At 33.7% G+C, this 24,773-nt stretch overlaps 1 protein-coding gene across 1 annotated transcript; it reads left to right on the top strand.

The window, feature by feature from the left end:
* The first annotated feature begins 2,941 nt into the window (after positions 1-2,941).
* On the top strand, positions 2,942-24,745 carry LOC136035411 (uncharacterized). Its single transcript, XM_065717201.1, has 3 exons — positions 2,942-3,465; positions 11,139-11,212; positions 24,624-24,745. Exons 1-3 carry the CDS (start codon positions 2,986-2,988, stop codon positions 24,643-24,645), a joined length of 576 nt encoding a protein of 191 aa, XP_065573273.1. The 5' UTR covers positions 2,942-2,985; the 3' UTR covers positions 24,646-24,745.
* Positions 24,746-24,773: the final 28 nt, after the last annotated feature.

Here is a 24,773-nt window from a genome sequence, read left to right as displayed (position 1 = left end):
GCGTATATGAGGGGGCTCACCCCTCGTCGATACCTTGCTCTTTACTCTAAAGCTTAAATTTCGTCCCAATTCCTTAAGAATGACCCCTGAATCACAAAGGCTGTAGAATAAGTATTTGTAATCACTAACAATACTTTAGCGTAAAGAGCGAGGCATTACGAGGAGGTAAAACCGTGTTCGTTTTCATTTTTGATACTGCTCCTCACTTTCATTAGAAAAAACCTTTCATATTTATTTTTTCATTGTTTTTTTTTTAATAATGCTAGAAAATCCTGCACCCACTCCATTGAAAGTCTCTCCCCCCAGGAGAAGTTTCTCCATGGAAAGATCCTCCCACGTAACCCCTCCTCTCAATTCTTCCCCCGGAACGAAAAAAATCCCCCTGAAAACTTCTGTACACTTCCCAGTAACCATTACTACATTTAAACACAGGTAACTTGCAGCAGTTTGTAGTACAAAGTTTGTAAAACTTGCAAAGTTTGTAACTTGCAGCCCCTCCAACAGGGACTTCAGGGGAGTAAGTCGTCCCCAAATAAATAGTTATTAGGTTTTTCGACTATGGTAAATAAAATGGCTATCTATGAATTTCGATCCGGTGACTTTGGGGAAAAAATGAGCGTGGGAGGAGGCCTAGGTGCCCTCTAATTTTTTGGTCACTTAAAAAGGACACTAGAACTTTTCATTTCCGTTAGAATAAGCCCTTTCGCGACATTCTAGGACCACTGAGTCGAAACGATCACCCCTGGAAAAACAAAAAAACAAATAAACAAGCATCCGTGATTTGTCTTCTGGCAAAAAATGCGAAATTCCACATTTTTGTAGATATGAGCTTGGAACTTGTACAGTAGGGCTCTCTGATACGCTCAATCTGATGGTATTTCGTTAAGATCGTATGACTTTTAGGGGCTGTTTTCCCCTATTTTCACAAATGAGCCAAATTTTCTCAGGCTCGTAACTTTTGATGGGTAAGATTAATCTTGATGAAACTTATATATTTAAAATCAGCATTAAAATGCAATTCTGTTGATGTAATTATTGTTATCAAAAGTCCACTTTTTAGAGTTTCGGTTACTCTTGAACCTGGTTTGATTACTAATTTTTAAAGACTCAGCAATAGACTTTGCCTCCATGTTTTGAAAAAAAAATAGCTGAAAGTTTTCACGATCTTAGGCATTTTAAATATTGTTGAAGTAACGATATGAAAACTCAATGAGCTTTTAGTTTAAATAAGTTTTAGAAAGTTGGAGCGTGAGAGGATATAATCTCTTCTTGCAGAAGAGAAGAGATGGATTCATCTCGTAAGAAGAGATACTTCAGTAGAGATACAGTCACACGTTAAAAAAATAATATAAAAACCAGCTCTTTTTTTGTTTTGAAGTTACTCTTTTTTAGAGTTCTAAAACAAAACCAAACAACTTGGGAGTGATACCGATGATAAAAAAAGACGTTGAAAGGACTATCGTTTCCTAGTTGCAACATCTTTTCCACAAAAATAATAATTTAGTGCTTCTGTTCAAAACAGCAATCGAATTTCCGCCAACTGATACGCAACTATCAACGAAGTGGCAGTCGTTATGGTCGGTGATCAGTTCTTACCTCGAGATAATATCCTTTATAGGCGAAACAATCAGTTGACAAGAATTTTTACTGTTTTACTGTTTTTTACTGTTTTTGCCGAGTTTTTTACTGTTTTAAAATGTAGAGTTAAGGAAAAGGTTCAAACTTTTGCGTCAAGAGCGGGGTGTTGAGGAGGAGAAGACCTTTTCATATACGGAGCAATTTCTGTTCGTTTTAAGTTTTAATGTCGCTCCTTACTTTCATTTAAAAAAAACTTGTTTTTATTGTTTAATTCGTAATTAAGAAGACCAGTAAGAGTCAATATTTTATGTTCACATATATTTAGCGAGAGGAGAATACATTTTTATTTTAAATACAAGGGTGTGTAGTAAATTTGTTGTTTTCTCAATCTTTTAATAAAAACACAAAAAACAGGCATTTTTCAATGAAAATGCAATACGCCCCAAAAATGTATTTGTAAAGATTTAGAGAGGTGGACAAATCAGGGGGCAAATACCCTACCCCCGTCAACTGAAGCCACTGGTAAGAATTACTCCTGGTCTTAATACTCACTACGGGTTGAAAATAGATGTGAGAACCCCTGCCAACTAGCGTCAGAGAGGCTTGCAGTTACCGACCCTCAGGAAACCGAAACAATATGATAGTTCAGCTAATGGCAAAAGAGACCCTGAAAGGCATTTCTTGGATATAGTATTAAGACGGAATTTTATTCAACGGATAGCTCTCATGAGTAAATTAGTTTCCCTGTCTGTTACATGAGCCCCCTCCAAAGTTAATATGACATCCCTTCCACAGAGCCTTCTCTAATATCTGGCAACTTACATAAGTTACTTCCTTGCCCCGGGGGCTAGGGAAGATTTCTCCATCCCTATGTCACAGTAATTTGAATTTTGGACTATTTTGAACAAAATAGCTATAACAAAAACACAGATTTCGCATTAGACCATATAAATTGTCATTCAATTTTCCTGACTTCTTTTGGAACAGCCACAAAAATATATACATCGGTCTTGTACGACCAGTGTTGGCTAATCAATCGATGATGGAGAAAATAATCTGTAATGTTTGAGACATAATCCGTTTTAATAATGCTTCAAAAAGGTAATAAGTGCAAATAAGGCATTTTAACTTCTTAAGTAAAATTTCGTATAATTAACCAAAAGCATTAGTAAAAATTTAAGGTACTTGTTACAAAGTTATGGAAAAGATATAATAGGAGCACAATTGTCTCATAGAAAATTTTAGTTCTAAACAAGAAAAAAATGTGTTTTCTATTTCAAGTAAAAATACATGTTATCTACTTCTAAGGATCTTTCATCCAATCACAAATTTTCTATGATAAGCGATGAACTCATCGTATTCACTGTTCTTGGTTATCACTTAATTCTAAATTCGTCAGTCAACAAAATGAAATCCCAAAATTATCATTTTGCTTGTGTTATTCTGCCACTGGCTTTATTTTCTGTCATCACATTTGTGGATAGTCGGCTAACTTACAACAGCAAAGAGTATGCTCTTATTCTTCGAGAAACATTTGACATAGGGCCTGGTATTTTCCAGAACGTTAATCCAACCGAGCAAAAAGGTTTTTGGTCTTACAACTTTGCTCTTGAAGACGAACAAGGCATAATGACAAGTAGCCCAACAGGTTCAGAAGAAGCTACACCTCGTATGTGCACCCTAGATACTTTCAGGCTTGAAGACGATATTTTTCTGTCTGCTTATGCTTATTTTACAAGCGGCAATGCAGAGGTTAAACTGACTGCAGTCCTTGCAGATATAGACAACATTCTTATTAGCAGTAAATATACTTTCGATTATTTACCTGAACAACGGTGGCTTACAACCAATACAGCGATCAGTGTAACTAATCCAGGGAATTACAAGGTAGGGATTGATTTTTATCTTCTTAGATCTATGTGCTAATAAAAAACATAAAATTAACAAAAACTACTAAAATAAATCCATGTGAGTAACAAAATACGGTTAACTTATATATATATATATATATATATATATATATATATATATATATATATATATATATATATATATATATATATATATAATGAAAAACAAGTTTTTTAACTGAAAGTAAAGAGCGAAGTTAAAACGAACAAAAATTATTCTGTTTATGAAAGGGACTTGCCCCTCCTCAGCGCCTCACTCTTTACACTAAAGTTTGACTCATTTTCACAATTCTATTTTTTTTAAACATTAAAAAATTTTAGCGTAAAGAGCCTTGCGTTGAAGAGAGGATAGCCCCTTTAATATACGGAATGGTTTTTGTTCGCTTTAACTTTTAATGCTGCTCTTTACTTTTAATTTAAAAAACTTGTTTTCAATTTAATTTCTGACAATTTTTAATTAACGCGGGATTTCATATTGGCTCACCGTACATGATTAACTAAAACGAGAATTTGCTTATTAATTTTACTTTTTTTTGCCTAAATGGCTTCCTCAATATTTTGTTGGGACGATTTTGAGAAAAAAAGGGTGGAGGAGGGGGCCTAGTGGCTCTCCGATTTTTTGGCTACTTAAACAGGGCCCTTAAAACATTTAGTTTTATTTACGACCGTTTTTATTAGTAATAAATATACGTAACATACGAAATAACTTACGTAACAAACTTCTATATTCGTATAATTTTGTTATGTATATGAGGAGTTCGCCCCTTCGACAATATCTCCTCTTTACCCTAAAGTTTGAATTTTGTTCCAATTCTTTAAGAATGACCCCGAATCACAAAGACTATTTAATTAGAATGAAGAGCTCTTTTGAAATTATTAAAATATTTTGCTGTAAAGAGCAAGGCATTGAGGAGGGGACTAACCCTCTCATATATGTAATAATTTTTTTTTCGTTTTAAGTTTTAATGTTGCTCCTTACTTTCAGCTGAAAATTTGGTTTTCTTTCTTAATTTATGATTGCTTTTTAAATAATGCTGGAAAATTCAGTGCCCCCTTCATGGAAATTTTCTTCCCTCGTGAAAAATTCCTCCATCAAAAAATTCTCCCGTGTAACCATGGATAAGGCTCATGGATTGGCAGCATGGATAAAGCCCTTAATAAGAAAAAACAATCAGAGTCTGAAAAAAAAATATCTGTAAAAAGATGTATTTAGTCTGTAAGTCTGGTCCGATGGAGATGCATTTTGCACTGCGTGTCGTAAGCGTATTATATAACACATAAACTACAATAGCCACGGGTTTTGAATCCAAGCTCGTAGAAAAATTCTGTACCAATTATGTTTGTTCGACAGTTTGTCTTTAAAAGAAGAATATTGATAATTTGTTTTTTTGAGCCTGGTATATTTCCCTTAGAAAGTGTTACATATATCTCCCTGTCTTGATTATGACATGAATAAGCCAAGATTAAATTAAGAATAGCCCTTGCATAACTCTAATGATCTTTGAAAACTAAAAGTATAGGCGTCCATATACTGAAAACTATACATAAGTAGTATTGTGTTTTTAGGTCAGGGAACCTAATAGAGGCCCTCCAAGATAGAACTCATAAGCATCAGACTATGTCTTCTTATCTAGAAATGTCCAACTTAAACGTTGCAAAGCCTACAATTTTTCTCAAAATTGTTGACACCTTTTCCATTGAACTCATGAAATAAAAAAAAATTCGCAAATTGACTATAGAGATTGACACAGTTACGCCAGTTAATCATTAAGAAACTAGATCTTATTTAAGTATCATCAGTCAATTTAAAAAAATAGATAAATCACTTCTTTGTGGTAGAATTTGGCACAAGTAGTAGATCTTTTATATATATTAAAATCAAAGTTATTCGCTTATAACAGCTTTCCACGGATATTTCGACAATGTACCTTTTGTAATCCTTACATAGAAGTTTTTTTTTATAAACAGGATATTAAAATGTATTTTGGAAACATTAGGTTTTATCAAACAGCTCGTGGAACGAACTCAAAGCAAGGAACAGCTCGACTCAATAGTAACCAAAACTTTAAAAAATTGAATTCTAATGTCAATAAATCAAACAGTTCTTGGTTACGAATTGCAAGTAAGGAACGGTGCGGCTCAGTAAGAACTGAAACTGTAGGAAACAGAATGTTGATAATAATTGGTAAATTAAAAGAATTGGATTTTGATGCAATAATTCATGCAACAACATTCATGAATTTTAATGTTACCCATGAAAAGTTACGAGCCTGAGAAAATTTGGCTAATTTTTTAGGAAGGGCGAAAACACTTCTAATAAATCAAGTGATCTTAATGAAAATTGCACCATGAGATTCAGACTATGAGAGAAACCTACTATAGAGGTTTCAAGCTCCTATGTACAAAAATCTCGAATTTTCAATTTTTAGCCACAAGCAAGATGACGGGTGCGTGTTTATTTGTTTGTTTCCTGTTTGTTTTCGCCTTAGGTAATTGTATGAAACCACTAATCCAAAAAGATCAAGAGAGGGCTTATTTGATCGGAAGTCAAAATTCCTAATGCCCATTTTAAGTGACCAAAAATATTGGAGGGCATCTGGCCACCCTCCCATGCCCTTTTAACCAAAATTGTCCGATGAAAATTTTGAGACAGATATTTTCTTCAGCATGGTTGATAAATCTAATGACTATGTCCTTAAGGATAACTTGACCCCCACAGCCCCTGGGGGAAGGGCTAAAAGTTGTGAACAAGTCGTGCCCATTTCTTACATACTTACATTTCTTACATATTGGGTTGAGTAAAGAGGATTTAAAGGCATTTTTGGATTGGAGGGGAAATGGATTTTTGATTGGAGAGAAAAGAAAGAATCAAGGGAGAAAAGGGGAGAAAGAAGAATCTATTGCTTGTCCTATGTGGGGATCTCGGGATGAAAGTTTGATGCATTTTTTGTGAATGTGTAGAATTGAATGATTGGAGGCGAGAGATGTATGGTAAATAAAAAAATTGAATGAGATGTGGATGGTAGATAGAATGAAAGAGACAAATTTTCTGAGTATTAAAAGGATAGCAAAGTTTGTCAGGATTGCAGCTGCACATCCTGAGCGTTTTCTTTAAATAGTATTAATTTATTTTAGTTTAATTTTTTGCTTTGTTTTTATGTAAAATTCCTATGGCCCACGGGGTTTTTCTGGAAAAAACTATTATTATTATTATTGTCATTATTATTATTATTATTATTCTAGCATTGACTATTGGGAAGTATTAAGATATTTTGGGAGGGATTTCTGGTGGGGGTGCTTACGTGGGAGGACCTTTCCACAGAGGAGTTTTTGTTGAGAAGGGAAATTTCCCTTGGGAGGGGGAACTGGATTTCCAAGCATTAATTAAAACACAATCAGAAACTAAAGAAAAAGAGAGGCTTTTTCAACTGAGAGTAAGAAGCAACATTAAAACTTATAACAAACAGAAATTATTACATTTATGATAGGGGCTGCCCCCTCCTGAACACCTCGCTATTCACGCTGCTGTCTTTCGGCACTTTAAAAAACGGTGCCAAAAATTAGAATTCTCGGAATTTTCTGAATTTGCGTACCCCTACACCATTCTCCTTTTCCTCCATAAATATCCAAAAGCCTTCCTTTTTATTGGCTTTGATGCAGCTTTTTCCAAATTTCTATTCCATGCTCCTTTTTTTTCAGACTTAAAGGAATATGCGTGCACCCCTACTACACCATATTTATCTTTCAGATATTTGATATTCTCTTTTAATGTTTATTTTCTAAATAATAATTATAGTTCACTCCAGTAGCGAAGACCATACAGCTATATGTAGATTTACCAAAAACCCTTGTGCTTTTTAACCCATAAAACGATTGATAATTGCGACTTATCTTAGCGACAATTGTGAAATCCCTATGCACCCTTCAATGCACAGATTTATACAATTTTACAGTTTTTACCAACGAAATTATTGGAAAGTCTTCACCACTCACTTTCACAAATCATACTATGCGATAAATACCAGAGACACAAATCTTTCAAACCTCATTGTAGCGAAATTAAAACCTCTCAACTTAATGCAGAAACTTTGACAAGGGAGAAACAAAGCTACAAGGAATGAAACCTCTTTATTTGCAGTTTCGTCGCTCTCCATCCCACAAAATATAAAGGATGCATATTTCTTAGCTTCAATTCTGGTATTGTACATTCAATATATTAATTTTAGATAAAATAGATAACCGCTCTGGAATGTCCGATATATTTACAAAAAAGAAGGTTCGTTACTTGGCAATGTTGCTAATGAAATACATAGTGACATTTTCAGTCAATTGGAATCAACTCTGCCTGAGAAAATAAAACTTGAAAACCTGCTAGATTTATTTCGAACAGATCACGCTTTCAATCAAAGTGAGCAAGTATTGACCGGATGTGTACCCTTCCCAATCTGGTAAAATGAAATTCCTGCAACAGAAAAAAGTTTTGAACCATTGAAATAATTAGAACAAAGGAATGTCACTACTCACCGAATGTCGCAAAAGGGCTCATTCTAACAAAAATTAAAAGTTCTAGTGCCCTTTTTAAGTGACAAAAAAATTTGGAGGGCACCTAGGTCCCCTCCCATGCTAATTGTTTTCCCAAAGTCAACGGATCAAAATTTTGAGATAGCCATTTTATTCAGCGTAGTCGAAAAACCTTATAACTATGTCTTTGGGGACGACTTACTCCCCCACAGTCCCAGTGGGAGGGGCTATAAGTTACAAACTTTGACCAGTGCTTACATATAGTAATGCTTATTGGGAAGTGTACAGACGTTTTCAGGGGGATTTTTTGGTTGGGGGGAGGAGTTGACAAGAGGGGGATATGTCGGGGAAACTTTTAATCGAGGAATTTGTCATGGGGGAAGAATATTTCCATGAAGGGAGTGCAGGATTTTCAAGCATCATTTAAAAAAAAAACAATGAAAAAATAAATATGAAAAGTTTTTTCAACTGGAAGTAAGGAGCAGCATTAAAACTTAAAACGAAGATAAATTATTACGCATATGAGGGGCTCACCTCCTCCTAATACCTCACTCTTTACGCTAAAGTATTTTTAGTGATTTCAACTATTTATTCTACGGCTTTTGTGATTCGGGGGTCATTCTTAGTGAATTGGGACAAAATTTAATCTCTAGTGTAAAGAGAGAGGTACTGACGATGGGGTGAGCCCCTCATATATGTAATAAAAACATAAGATTACAAAAGTTTGTTACGTAAACTAATTTATAAGTTACGTTTATCTTTTACTAATAAAAACATTCGTAAAAAATTAAAAGTTCTAGTTGCCTTTTTAAGTAACCAAAAAATCGCAGGGCAACTAGGTAGGCTTTGTCCCCCGTTCCTTTTTTCCTCAAAATCATTCGATCAAAACTATGAGAAAGCCATTTAGCCAAAAAAAAAATAAACTTGCAAATTTTGTGTTAATTATTCCTCTGCAGAGAGCCAAAATCAAAACATGCATTGATTCAAAAACGTTCAGAAATTAAATAAAAAAAGAACAAGTTTTTTTTAGCTAAAAGTAAGGAGCAACATTAAAAAACGAACAGAAATTACTTCGTATATGAAAGGGGCTGCTTCCTCATCAACGCCCCGCTCTTTATGCTAAAGTTTCACTCTTTCTCTCAATTCTACTTTATTAAACAGTAAAAAAACTTTAGCGTAAAGAGCGGGACGTTAATGAGGAAGCAGCTCCTTTCATATACAAAGTAATTTCTGTTCGTTTTAAGTTTTAATGTCGCTCCTTACTTTCAGCTAAAAAAAACTTGTTTTTTTTTATTTCCTTAACAATAAAATTGAGTGAGTCCAGATGTATTCACTCAGGATTATTCACGAAGAAGGCAAAATATCCCAAATCTCTCCTCCTTGAAACTGCGCATCATACCATATTCATAGAAGGGAGGGGTAGAATTTGCTTATGTTTTTCTAAGTCTCCCATATTCAATGCATATACTACAGACATTTCCCCTAATTTCAAAATTAAGCTAGACCCCATCGCTTACGAGCATTGATATTTGTCCTGAAATAAATTTGGTACCTTCGTTGGTTTTTATTCTTGGTTCATTTTCCTTTTTGTAAGTTCTTACACAGCCACTTTTTTCAACTTGTTTATTTTGGTTTGCTCTTTTGTGAGTCAGTTTGTATTGTAGTTTTTAATAATTTCAAGTTTTGAGTGCTTTTCTTACCCAATACTTTTTTTCTAGTTTCCAATTTTCTTAGTTGCTTCTTTTTTATTCTTAATGAGTTTTGACACGCGTTATGCCTACAACTCGTGTTTTGATTTCAGTATTATTTGACCTGAACCGTCAATTTGGTTGTTTTTTTTTGTTTGTTTTTTTATAGTCGTGTTTCAAACTGCTATTTCTCACCTTAATCCCTTTTTTGTATAAGTTTTTTCGGTTGTAACAGTTGGATATTTAAATGGACTAAAGTAAACTTCAGAATACTTTATAATCAAGCTATTTTGTCCGAAATGCAGAAAAATTTGATTTTGGCAACAATTTTGGACCAATTCCAAGTTCCAAAGGTGTCTTGACTGAGATTCTTTAAAAAAAATTTCCCAAGTAGTTATATCTTTAGCCAAATTATATATATATATATATATATATATATATATATATATATATATATATATATATATATATATATATATATATATATATATATATATATATATATATATATATATATATATATATATATATATATATATATATATATATATATATATATATATATATATATATATATATATATATATATATATATATATATATATTTAAAACTTGATGAAAGACTTGACAAACTTGACAAGACTAAACTTGATGAAACTTATATGTATTTAAAATAAGCATTAAAATGCGATTCTTTTGATGTAGCTATTGGTATCAAAATTCTATTTTTTAGAGTTTTGGTTACTATTGAGCCGGGTCGCTCCTTACTACAGTTCGTTACCACGAACTATTTGATAAGGCTGCTAGACTGAACAGGTCTATTCCAGTACCATAGCGGCCTTATAAAGAATTGTCTAACAGTATTTGCTTGTTTGACGAAACTAGAAACACGTATATCTGACTTAAATTTATCGAAAATTGCAACACCAAGGAGTTTAACAGGATTCACTATGATTTGGCGTTGGATAGGTTCTTAAACTTTAGGAAATTTATGGTCGAGATACGTGGTTTAAGAGCATTTAATATCATGTTTAGATTCTTAGCATCATCAGACACATAAGGTAGGGTCTAAAAAGTGTCGATGTTAATCTGTGATATACATCGTGTGTGTCACAGGGGTTTCTGTGAAAGACAAGGAAAATTGACAAATCGTCTAGTAGTTTCCATTTTGAATGTGCTCATTAGCAATTTCATAACCCATTACTAGGAATAAAAAAAGGTACCAGTAAGTTTCCATGAGACTTCATTACTAGTTTAACAAACAATTAATAGGAATAAAAGTGATCGCTATAAAATTACTCGAGGAATTCTACGATAAACAGAGAGGGGATCAGAAAATATATTCTTATGTATATTACTTGTACAAACTTGTTACTTCTTATTCGTTTCTTGGTTACTTGTCCTTATAAAAATTTATCTGTATTCTTGAAATTTTTTTCAGGTGTGTTTGGAAGCACCTGGCACTACGGACATCCACTCCATATCAATTAGCGAGCTGATTGTTTATTCCCGACTGTAAGTCAAGGCTTTCATCTTTAACGTTATTCAAAGTTTTTTCTGTTATAGTTAAAATTAACTGCAAGTACAATTCATAATAATATCAAAAAGCCTTTTGATAATTAAATATATTGTTTTACTTATTTGTTAATAAAAATTCTGGATTGCTTTATATCTTCACTTTCCAAATTTTTGTGGTCAGAACTTTGTAATATATGTGAAATCAGTCCACACAAATATATTCATTGCTATTTTTGCCAAAGCTATTTTTTCAGATTGTAGTCTCGGTTTATGTTAAAATGCTGTTCTCGCTTAGTGGATACATTCTTTGACAAGAAATAGAATAAAAACAAGGTTAAACATAACTGTTTTGAAGCTAAGCTAATGCCCATTACTTTTGACTTTGAAAGGCTTTTAGTATTAATAAATATCAGATCTTATTATCATATCGGTGGCTTTGCCAGTGATAAACCTAATGCACATACTCTTGTAAATGTTGCTCTGTTTTCTATGAAATAATTATACTTTAATCAACTAGATTTTAGTAGGCTCAAGCCAGTAAACTTTAAACGACCAGAAATTCCAATGGACAAACAATTTAAATTTAAAATAAAATAAAAATTACCACAAATATCTACTACTCTTGGAGCCCCGAAACTGGTGTCATTTAAACTTTACTGGAAATCAAAAAATATATTCAAATCAAAAGTAATTCTAAACCAATTGATATTTTGACACATTTGAAGATAAAAGATTCACGAAGAAGCCACAGTGACGAAAATAAATCCATTTTTGAAACTGTTTAACCAGACTACTGTTGAAACATTCTATGTTGAAACATTTCTAGTATTTTTTCTTCTTATTATCACCCTTTAAACTGCCAAAAAAGCTGCAGTGGTATTAAATATTTACTGAAAACCAAGTAAAAAAATAATACTTACAATGTAGTTTAGCTTACAGATTTTCTATACAGCTTTTATTTCAATTTAAAGGCTATATACCATTGATAAAGCATATTAAAAGCTATACTAATCACGTAATTCACCGTAATCTTCATAAATGCTTTCATTCCCAATAATTGTTGCAAATAGCTACAATTGATTGCTACCAAGATATTTATATGAAAGTTATCCGTAAAAGCAATTTGTCAAATTATTTGAGACATTTTTTTATTCGATTTCAAGATATTTTCCATAGACACCAAACTTATATCATATATGCAAATATTTTTATCGTAAAGATAATACATATGAACTAAAATAAACAATCGTCTGCACTTAAGCCAATTTCTTATCATAATAACAAAATCATTGTAATTAGTTAAGCAGACAGCTAAGTTCAATCAGGCACTCATTCTTTTTTTTTATTCTGTAATATATTCGGTTTTGAGAGATTTAATATAAAAGTTGTTTTTGAAAGCTATAGATTAAATGGTCAAGTACACATTAAACTTATTCTTTAAATCTTTATTAGCTTTCAAAACTATAATTTTAAACTATATCATTTGATACTCAACTGTTATGAATTTTGATTATTTCTCATATTTTAAATGAGATATGTATCGCTACTATCATTGAAGATTATTTTTCACTAAACGAACAATTGGATTATTTATGACGACAATATGTAATATGGCACAAAAATACTAAAATTATTTAACTTAAACTTCAATTTCAGTCAAATATTTGTTTCTCTTAGTCTCAGATATCAGTTCAGTTCAGTTCCTTTTATTGTTACAAACAAATATTTACAATGGTCTCCATAAGGCTCTTTGGATCGTAATATGCAGGCTAAATAATACTAAACTTAAAACAAACAAACAAAAGAATTCACTTCACTAAGTTGATAAAATAATACAAAAAACTCAAGCAGCAAGAGAAGACACCAATCCTTGATCGATCCCCATATTTAGAACGTATTGATCTTTTGACGAGATGCTGTTGTCTCAACTATTGATAGGTAAGTTGTTCTAGAAAGCTATTAAATAAAAAAAAACTAGTTTTTTAACTGAAAGTAAGGAGCGACATTAAAACTTAAAACGAACAGAAATTACTCCGTATATGAAATGGGTTGTCCCCTCCGCAGTCCCACGCTCTTTACGCTAAAGTTTGACTCTTTGCCACAATTCTACTTTTTAAAACAACTAAAACTTTAGCGTAAAGAGCGTGGGACTGCGGAGGGGACAACCCATTTCATATACGGAGTAATTTCTGTTCGTTTTAAGTTTTAATGTCGCTCCTTACTTTCAGTTAAAAAACTAGTTTTTTTTATTTAATTTCTGAACGTTTTTGAATTAATGCATGTTTGATTTTGGCTCTCCGCACATAAATTATTGAAATGAAATTAGTATATTAATTTTTTTTTGGCTAAATGGCTTTTTCTTTTATTTTTGATCAGACGATTTTGAGAAATAAGGGGTGGGGAAGGAGGCCTAGCTGCCCTCCAATTTTTCGGTTACTTAAAAAGGCTACTATAACTTTTAATATTCAATGAACGTTTTTATTAGTAAAAAATATACGTAACTTAAGAATTAACTTACGTAACAAACTTTTATATTCTTATATTTTTATTATGTGTACGAGGGGGTTTGTACCCTCGTTAATACCTCGCTCTTTACACTAAATCGTAAGTTTTGTTCCAATTCTTTAAGAATGACCCCTGAATCAAATAGGCCGTTGAATAAATAGTTGAAATCACTAAAAATATTTTAGCATAAAGAGCGAGGTATTTATCTCCTCCTAAATACCTCGCTCTTTATGCAAAAGTATTTTTAGAGCCCTTCATATGCGTAATAATCTCTGTTTGTTTTAAATTTCAATGCTATTCCTTACTTTCATTTGAAAAAACGTTTTCATGTTTATTTTTTCATTGTTTTTTTTTATAGTAATGCTAGAAAATCCTGCGCCCTTTTCATTGAATTTTTTTCAACCATGGCATATTTCTCCAAGGAAAGATCCTCCCACATAGCCCCCTCCCTCAACCCTACCCCCAAAACCAAAAAAATCCCCCTGAAAACGTCTGTACACTTCCCAATAACCATTATTATATGTAAACACTGGTTGAAGTTTGTAACTTGCAACCCCTCCCCCAGGGACTGTGGGGGAGTAAGTCATCCCCAAAAACATAGTTATTAAGATTTTCGACTATGCCAAACAAAATGGCTATCTCAAAATTTTGATCCGTTGACTTTGGGAAAAAAATGAGCGTGGGAGGGGGCCTCGATGCCCTCCAATTTTTTTGGTCACTTAAAAAGGGCACTAGAACTTTTCATTTCCGTTAGAATGAGCCCTCTTGCGACATTCTAGGACCACTTGGTCGATACGATGACCCCTGGGAAAAAAAAACAAAACAAAAAAACAAACAAATAAACACGCACCCGTGATTTGTCTTCTGGCAAAAAATGCAAAATTCCACATTTTTGTAGATAGGAGCTTGAAACTTCTACAGTAGGGTTCTCTGATACGCTGAATCTGATGGTGTCATTTTCGTTAAGATCCTACGACTTTTAGGGGGTGTTTCCCCCTATTTTCCTAAATAAGGCAAATTTTCTCAGGCTCGTAACTTTTGATGGCTAAGACTAAACTTGATGAAACTTATATATTTAAAATCAGCATTAAAATGCGATTCTTTTGATGTAGCTATTTATATCAAAATTCAATTTTTTAGAGTTTTGGTTACTATTGAGCCGGATCGCTCCTTACTACAGTTCGTTACCACGAACTGTTTGATATTACCCTCACTGAAACATATTTATAAATAATTTTGAAAATATCTTACATAGACAACTAATTTGAATTAACAACATACATGATTTTTTATGAAATAGGGCTTCACGTAACATATTCAAATGTTATCTGTCGAAGGAAACCAATTTTTTAACATGTAAACAATAACAATAGGATTTCTGAAATAGATGGCGGGATTCAGTCATTATTCAAATTTTTATTCCCAGTTATGCTCTGCTGTGAGAACACATGGCATGAACGTTACTCTTGAATGCTGTATATCACATTATCTTACAATATTTATTATAAATTTTGAATTTTTGTTTTGTATTTTTCATCAAATGTTTACGGGTGTTTGACTTTTAAATAATGTTTCAAAAACAAACTAAAAAAGGAGCTTTGGTGAAGAGAGATTTCTAAATATAATAACCAAAACATTATAATTATTGAACTAGTCGGTCAGTTTATATCTATTAATTTATATGTTCTAATCTTTGTTATATTAATGTATCATTTTTTGTATAAACTTTACTTTTGCAAGGTATAATTGATTTATTCACATCAAAAACGAAAAGGAATTACTGGCAATGAATAAGATAAACCTAAAACAAACAAAAATTAAAATGAACACTCATATTAATTTTGAAGACAGTGTTGAAGATACAACTATAACCGACTTAACAATTCCTAAAACTAATAGAAATTAAAGTATAGTTTTAAATTTTCAAGCTGAACTCTCGTTGTCAACGTAATAATTTAGCTAGAGAGAAACAAATTGACTGGACTACAATTTTGTATGAGCGATTAAATAAAAAAGACAAGCTTTTAACTGAAAGTAGGGAGCAACAAGAAAACTCAAAACGAACAGAAATTATTTCGTTTATGAAGGGTTGCATCCTCCTCAATACCTCAACATCTTGCTTTTTGCGCTAAAGCTGTTAGTAGCCTACTCTTAAAAAAAACTTTCTATCCTAATTAATCAGGCTCCATGTTCCAGTAGCCGTTCTTAAAAATTGGGAAAAAACAGTCAAACTATAGCATACAGAGAAAGGTATTGAAGAGGGGGCAACTCTTCATATATGGAAACTTTTTTTTCATTTTGAGTTTTAATGTTGCTCCTCACTTCCAGTTAAAAAAAAAGTTTTTAATTTGATTTATGTTTGTTTTTCAAATAATGCATAAATCTGGCTCAACCTCCTTCATCTCCCCTAACGGGAAACTCCTCCACAAAAATTTCATCCAAAGTAAAGTACAGCCCCCGTCAAGTTCTCTCCAGACAGTTCCATTGTCTCTGAAAATCCCCCTCCCCGTAAAATTTCTTCCGGACGATTCAGCCTGAAAAATTGTACTTAGCACACTTTATTTGAAAAAGACTTTAATCTCTAATCGGTTTCTCGATCACTCAGTAAATGCCCCTTCCGTAAGACGTTTTCCAGAAATCAAAATACGCGGGAAATAGTCCCCGGAAAACTCCTCTGAAACATCTCCATATTTAAAATTGAGTTGGCAAAGATAATGTAAGACAATTAACAAGAATGTTGTATATAACTTCTGTCAAATCCTACCTGTGCAAAGTTTTCCCTGGAATTTTCGTCCTCTCCGGAAATCTCCCTCCCCAACAAAGATTTTGTCAATAGAAATCCATACCGAGCAAAACATCATGCCCTCCCCCCCCCAAAAAAAATGTGTTTATACTTCCTAATAACAAATATTAGCCTTCACGTAAAATATGGGGAAATTTCATAGCTTACAGGCTTCTCCCACGGACTTGGGGGGAGGGGGTCATTATATTCCTAAAAACATAGTTTTTGTTTTATCTTTAACCTATATTGAACGTAATGGCTATCTCAAAATTTTGATAAGATACCTTGGGGAAATTAATGGGCGTGAGAAGGGGGCCAGTTGCCCTCCAATCTTTTTTGTCACATAATAAGGGAACTAGAACTTTTAATCTACGTTCAAATGAGCCCTCTCCAAATCTCTTAGGACCATTATTTCAATACGATCACCCCCGGGAAAAACAACAACAAATAAACATTTGTGATAACAACTCATCTATGATCTATGAGATCTGTGATCTCAAGCATCTGTGGTCTGGCTTCTGGCAAAAATAGCTAGATTCCACACTTTTGTATGTAAAGTGCTGGAAATTTCTACATAAAGATTCTCGTGGCACGCTGAATCTGGCAGTGTGATTTTCATCAAGATCACTTGTATTTTTGGAAGATGTATTCCCCCTATTTCAAAAATCAGCCAAATTTTTCAGGGTCGTAATTTTTGATAGGTTACAATAAACTTGATGGATCTTATATATTTGGAATCACCATAATAAATTGATTCTCTTTTTGTACCAAACTTCCATTTTTTCTTGAGTTTCGGTTACTATTGAGCTGAGTCACTCCTTTCTTACAGTTTGTTACAATGAACTGTTTGATCACACGGTTTTGCTAGGTCTTAAGTCAGTGATTCTGATTATGTGCGTAAAGTTAATTCGATAGAGGGGCTAATCCGTTGGATTAGCTGGCCTACCCCAGCGTAGGCCAGTTGTGGCAATGATTTGCCTTTGCCACAAACACCGCCAGAACCGGTAAACTGGTGCCATTGACCTGGTAGAGCTATCATAGGCACTAATAGGTAAAATAATACGCATTTTCAGAAGGTTTGGGCGTTGTTCTCAGCTTATACATTAATAGCCTACATAAATACCTTTTAGCATGAAGGAAATGTTTAAAACAAGTGTGATAAACACACTAGATATTTAAATAATATTTAAAAAACCTTATGGATCTTGTCAGAATAAAACCTTACAAACTAATGCATCGCACAACTAACAAGCTTGCAGGATACAGTCGGTTAATGGAAATGTAACATTTTTTTCAGGAAATATTACCGGAAGTAAATTTGACCATTTGAGGAAGTACTTTGATGTGAATTGAATTTTGTATTGCCAGAATTTTGAATTTAGGTCGAATTAGACAAAAAAAGTTTTTTTTTAACTGAAAGTAAGGAGCAACATTAAAACTTAAAACGAACAGTAATTGCTGTGTGTATGTCCAGGTGCGCACGTCCGGAAGCACCGAACTCGCCAAAGCACTGGACGACCCTAACTCCCCCAGAGAGAGTGGATCCAGTCCGGTTACGTCAATTAAGTATCTACGACATTTGCTTATTCTACCCACCAAGTTCCATACTGATCTCTCCACTCTAAGCGTTTCCCAAGATTTTTGGTCCCCCTCCAACTCCCCCAATGTCACCAGATCTGGTAAGGATTTAAAATAGGAGCTTTGAGACATGATTTCCTTCTAAATGTCAAATTTCATTAAGATCTGGTAACCCATTCTTAAGTTAAAAATACCTCAATTTTTCTAATTTTTCCGAATTAACACCCCCTCCAACTCCCCCAAAGAGAGTGGATTCAGTCCGGTTATGTCAATCACATATCTAGGATTTGTGACTAGGAAAAAAGTGAAGTCGTTTTTGGGACCGGCATGATATTATAAAAAAATAATACAAAATTTGGCAACAAAATCTTGCAACAAATCTGGCTAAATTTTTAACAGATCTAACAAAAAAGGGTGTCCTGAACCCCGCAAAATTTCCTAAAATTGAAGAAAATGCATTTGATCAAACGGTTCGTGACCCGGCTCAATAATAACCAATCTCTAAAAAACGAAACTTTGATACCAATAGATACATCAAAAGAATCGGATTTTTATGTGGATTTTAAATAGATAAGTTTCACCAAGTTTAATTTTTACCATCAAAAGTTAAAAGCCTGAGAAAATTTGCTTCATTTTTGAAAAAGGGGGAAACACACCCAAAAAGTTATATAATCTTAACGAAAATCAGATTGGATGTATCAGAGAACCTTAATGCAGAGGTTTCAGGTTCCCATCTGCAATTGAATAAAAATACAAGTTTTTTTTTAACTGAAAGTAAGGAGCGACATTGGAACTTAAAACGAACAGAAATTACTCCGTATGTGAAAGGGGCTGTTCCGTCCATAACGTCCCGCTTTTTTCGCTAAAATTTGACTCTTTCTCTCAATTCTACTTTTTAAAGTAGAAAACTTTACCGTAAAGAGCGGGGCGTTGAGGAGGGAACAACCTCTTTCATGTACAGAGTAATTTCTGTTCGTTTTAAGTTTTAATTTCGCTCCTTACTTTCAGTTAAAAAACTTATTTTTTTAATTGATTCCTGAACGTTTTTGAATTAATGCATGTTTTGATTTTGGCTCTCTGCACATGAATAATTACAACGAAATTTGCATATTAATTTTTTTTGCTAAATGACTTTCTCAAAATTTTGATCAGGTGATTTTGAGATGGGGCGGGGTTGGACGTCTAGTTGCCCATCAAAGTTTTGATTACTTAAGAAGGCCACTAGAACTTTTATTTTTATTTATGAACGTTTTTATCAGAGAAAAATGAGCGGGGAGGAGGCCTAGTTGCCCTCCAATTTTTTTGTTACTTAAAAAAGCAATTAGAACATTTATGTTTTTACGAACGTTTTTATTATTGAAAAATATAAATAACTTGTAAATTAACTTACGTAACGAACTTCTATAATCGTAGGTTCTTGTTACGCAAAGAAGGGGTTCGCCCTCTCCTAAATACCTTGCACTTTGCGCTAAAGCTTAAATTTTGTCCCAATTCCTTAAAAATGACCCCTGAATCACAAAGGCCGTAAAAAAAATGGCTGAAATTACTAATAATACTTTAGCGTAAAGAGCGAGGTATAACGAAGTGAAACTTGCATGTGTAATAATTTATGTTCCTTTTAGGTTCTAATGCCGATTCTTATTTTCAGTTGAAAAAACTTTTTCATATTTATTTTTTTAATTGTTTTTTTAAATAACGCTAGAAAATCCTGCGCCCCCTTCATGGAAATTCTCTTCCCCCATGACAAATCCCTCCATGGAAACATCCCCCCACGCAACCCCCTCACATAAACCCCTACTCCCCAAAACCAAAAAATCCCCCTGAAAATATTTTTACACTTCCCAACAACCATTACTATATGTAACCTTTCACACGGGGCTATATGTAACCAATATTACTAACTTGCAGCCTTTCACATGGGGACTTTGGGGGAGTAAGTCGTCCTCAAAGACACAGTTATTAGGGTTTTCGACTATGCTGAATAAAATGGCTGTCTCAGAATTTTGATCCGGTGACTTTGGGGAAAAAATGAGTGTGGTAGGGGGCCTAGGTGCCCTCCAAGTTTTTGTTCACTTAAAAAAGTTACTAAAACTTCTAATTTCCGTTAGAATGAGCCCTCTCACAAAATTCTAGGACCACCGGGTTGATATAATCACCCCTGAAAAAAAAACAAATAAACACGCATCCATAATCTGTCTTCTGGCAAAAAATACGAATTTCCACATTTTTGTAGATATGAGCTTGAAACTTCTACAGCGCTGAATCTGATGGTAAGATTTTTGTTAAGATTGTGTGACTTTTAGGGGGTGTTTCCCCCCTTTTTTCTAGAATGAGGCAAATTTTCTAAGCCTCGTAACTTTTCTTGGGTATGATTAATCTTGATAAAATTTATATATTTAAAATTAGCATTAAAATGCGATTATTTTGATGTAACTATCGGTATCGAAATTCCATTTTTTAGAGTTTCGGTTACTATTGAGCTGGTTCCTTACTACAGTTTGTTACCACGAACTGTATGAAAATGTGAAATTTGTATTTTTTGCCAGAAGAAAGATCACAGATGTGTGTTTCTTTGTTTTTTCCCCAGGGTGATTGAACCGACCCAGTGGTCCTAGAATGTCACGAGAGGGATCATTCTAACGGAAATTCAAAGTTTTAGGGCTCTTTTTAAGTGAATCAAAAACTGGAGGGAAACTAGGCCCCCTCCTACACTTATTTTTTCCCAAAGTCACTGGATCAAAAATGTTTAGATATCCATTTTGTTTAGCAAAGTCGACAAATCTAATAACTACATCTTTAAGGACGACTTAATCCCCCACAGTCCCCAGGGGTGGGGCTGCAAAATATGAACTTTGCCCATTCTTTACATATAGTATTGGTTATTGAGAAGTACACAGTCATTTTCAGGGAAAGTTTTTCTTATGGGAGGGGTTTAGGGAGAGCGTTACATGGTAGGATCTTTCCACAGAGGAATTTATCCTTGGGGAAGAGATTTTTCATGAAAGGGGCGCTAGATGTTCCAGCATTCTTTATACAAACAATGAGAAATTAAATAAATAAAGTTTTTTTTACTGAAAGTAAGGAGGAACGTTAAAAATTAAAACAAACCAAAATTGTTATCTATATGAGGAGGATTTGTCCCCTCCTCAACACCCCGCTCTTTACACTAAAGTATTTATAGTAATTTCAAAAGAGCTATTTATTCTAATGAAACGGCCTTTGTGATTCAAAGGTCATTCTTAAAGAATTGAACAAAGTTTGAACTTTAGTGTAAAGAGCGAGTTATTGCCAAGGAGGCTAACCTCCTCATATACATAATAAAAATATGAGAATATACAAGTTCGTTACGTAAGTTAATTCGTAAGTTACTTATGTTTAATACTAATAAAAACGTTTGTAAATAAAAATAAAAGTTCTAGTGGCTTTCTTAAGTAATCAAAAATTTGGAGGGCAACTAGACGCCCCCCCCCACTCCATCTCAAAATCCTCCGATCAAAATTTTGAGAAAGCCATTTAGCCAAAAAAGAGCAAAATTAATATGTAAATATTGTTTTAATTATTCATGTACGTTGGACCAAAATAAAAACCTGTATAAGTTCAGAAATTAAATAAAAAACACAAGTTTTTAACTGAAAGTAAGGAGCAGCATTAAATCTTAAAACGTAGAGAAATTATTCCGTATATGAAAGGGGCTGTCCCCTCCTCAACGCCCCACTCTTTATGCTAAAGTTTGACTTTTTCTCCCAGCTCTACTTTTTGAAACAATAAAAAACTTTAGTGCAAAGAGCGTGGCGTTGAGGAGGGGACAATCTCTTTCATACACGAAATATTTTTTGTTTGTTTTAAGTTTTAATGTCGCTCCTTACTTTCAGTTAAGAAAAAAACATTATTTTATTTAATTTACTTAAAAGGGTACTTTTCTAGCAAAATAATAATGAAAAACACGGAATTTTCATTACCATTTGTGCTGGGAACAGACAGCTCAGACTGCGGACTGAGGGCGGTGCTATTAAGAGTTTGATGTTGAAAAGCCTCTAATGACACTTATAATATATTTATTAATGAAGCTCTCTCTACCTTTAATCATACTTTTTCTGTTACTATATTCTATTATCACCCAATTTCGAATAATACCCTTTTCTAATTTGGATCTTGGTTCACTAATGAAAACTGGGTGGCTCTCAAGGGGAGCAATGACATTAATGTTAAGGTTTCTAACATCCAAAATCTTGTTAAGAAAAAAAGCACAAAATTCCTTCCCTAACTCACTGCATAAACATAAAAAAAGAAATATATAAATCTGCTTCTTAATATTGCAAATATAAAGTCAAGATCAATTAAAAAATTGTCAGAAAAAACATAATACCATAAATTTTCATTTCCAAGAAGAGCCCTCAGTTACACCCAATGATCTGAACACATTTCTTACATTCATAGTTCAAAGCCTCCCTCCCCTCTCTTTTGACACTCCTTATGATTTGTTGACACTCCTTGACGCTTCGGTGTTCTGCAATCAACAAACATCCCCCTTCTTGCTTCAACAAAAGTTTCCACAGAAGGATATAGAAGAACTTTCATCTCTTAGATAGTTGACATTTACAATCAGTGAATAAGGAATTTCACCGAGTTTTTTCAAAATACAACTTGTGGGCAAGTGGTGATCTCCCAGGCCTTTAACCAGTATCCCTATTCGCTGTTCTTACTCTTCAAGAGAATCCACAACAGTTTTATTTATACCTTATTCCTTTAGCTATGCATACAAATTTGAGCTTTAGTTTGTATAGACACACATTCTTCATTTCCTTGTTCCAGGGGATGCAACCCAGAAAAAATAGATTCATCGTTTTTTCTAATTTTTACCTGATTTACCTGTCCCCTATCATTTTTGTGGGCCTTCTTATTATCGGCTATGGAGGATTTCAAATTATGCCAAAGGGCAATTCATGTTTCAGATAAGATATTCATTTGTTTTTACCGTTAGAGATTAACAGGCTAGTTCAGTCAATCTTCCTTGTCGTCTAGCATTGTCTCATAGGCTAAAACCGGATTCTTTGTCTCTACTAACTGAAAATTTTGTAAGATCAAGAATATTCTTGTTAATCATGCTGCAAAACTCATATTAAGGTTATTATCTAGAAGATCATTGTCCCTTGTGGATAATTATATTATGTTAATGGATTGAGGGGTACTTAAATTCAATCTGACCAGGCCAGTAGATTTCTTGATTGTACCGGCACGATTATTTTCTGCTAATCTTGTGAACTTCAGTTTTTCATAATCTCAAACCTCATGCTCATATCCATACAATCTAGACACTGGTTATTGCAGAGTGGAAGCATGTAAAGGGCAACAGATCTGGAGCCAAACCATAGAAACAGCAGCAGAGACATTGGTCAGAGATGACCGATAGATGGCTATTTGAAGTTTGTAAAGTTGACATATATTTTGACAGTTTTAAAAGTTGACATATAAAGTTGACACTTTTATATTGTGGAAAATTGGCAAGCGTGGTGCATAGAATTATAAGTTAAACTCTCGATGTCAAGGCAATAATTTCGCAAGTGAAAAATAAGTTGAATGGACTTCAGTTTCTGAATGACTCATAACACGGTTTTGCTAGATCCTAGGTCATTGATTGTTAATATATGCTTAAATTCAATTCAAGTGAGTTGCTGATACATTGCATTGGGCCTCGTTACATTAAGTCCCACCTCAAGTTCCAAGATTCTTTCAAGATCCCTTGCCCCAAGGTCATCCCCCCTACCTACTCCATTCAAAAATGGAATAGTTGTGGGCATCAAGCCATGGCAAATTCTAGAAAAAGCCAAGACAGATAGTCCAATTGAGTCGGAAGAAAAACATGGCATTAATTCTCCCCCCCCCTTCTTTGCCGTCGTTACCATCTCCTACTTTTGCTACACCTCTCATGCATGAAACTCCACAATGCCAAACTAAAGTCAACCTGTTGGAGGGTCTCCCTGGCTCCAAGGTCATCCTTGGAGCATTTTCATTAGATCATGGATCTCTTAATATTTTGGACAAAATGGCTATTGCAAAGTTTTTATCAATTTTTTTTGCGGGCTTACAGAGGGATGGTAAGCAATACAAGTATGGGAAAGAGAGAGTTGCCCTCCCTTCACTTGACTCTTAAGAGGTAACTAGAAAGTTCAGTTTTAAGTCGAATTAGCCCCATTCCAAAGTTTCTATGAATTCATCTTCCCTAAGAAGTGGCAAGAGAAAAAACACATTGAAGGCATCTGGCTCTTTACTTAGGAATGTTAGAGTGCTCCCCTTGAAGAAATTGTTTCGAAAAGATTCAATCTGATCTAATTTCAAATTAATTTCAGTTTTCAATTTACCAACACAATGGAATAGGTCTTTCTAGTAACTTATTTAAATGAATTAATAACAAACCTTTGGTACATGGCTTAGGTTTTTTTTTTTTTAGCGAAGTAGTCTTTTGCAAAATGACTAATTTGTAAAGACATATACCCAAAATTTTAGAGTTTCTTCTCAATTCGCTTATTGTATTTTTTTTTTTAGGCCGACGCTGAATGATGGTTGAAGTAGCAAATGAACTATTCGCTGCTTTTATATTCATGGTGTATTGAATGCTATTCTTTTCTGAAATATTACAATTAAAAATAAATGGGGAGCATATGCGATTTGGCAGTAAACAGAAACAATCTTTCT

Source organism: Artemia franciscana, chromosome 14 (assembly GCF_032884065.1).
Source record: "Artemia franciscana chromosome 14, ASM3288406v1, whole genome shotgun sequence".
In the NCBI taxonomy this organism is placed as follows: domain Eukaryota; kingdom Metazoa; phylum Arthropoda; class Branchiopoda; order Anostraca; family Artemiidae; genus Artemia; species Artemia franciscana.
Note: the sequence above shows the minus strand (reverse complement) of the source record. Positions and strands in the feature narration are given on the sequence as shown.

Excerpts from the sequence above, each read along its gene's own strand:
- LOC136035411 (XM_065717201.1), top strand. The coding sequence starts at position 2,986 with ATGAAATCCCAAAATTATCATTTTGCTTGTGTTATTCTGCCACTGGCT. Across the intron at positions 3,466-11,138 it reads CTAATCCAGGGAATTACAAG|GTGTGTTTGGAAGCACCTGG; the intron begins GTAGGGATTGAT and ends AATTTTTTTCAG. Across the intron at positions 11,213-24,623 it reads CTGATTGTTTATTCCCGACT|GCCGACGCTGAATGATGGTT; the intron begins GTAAGTCAAGGC and ends TTTTTTTTTTAG.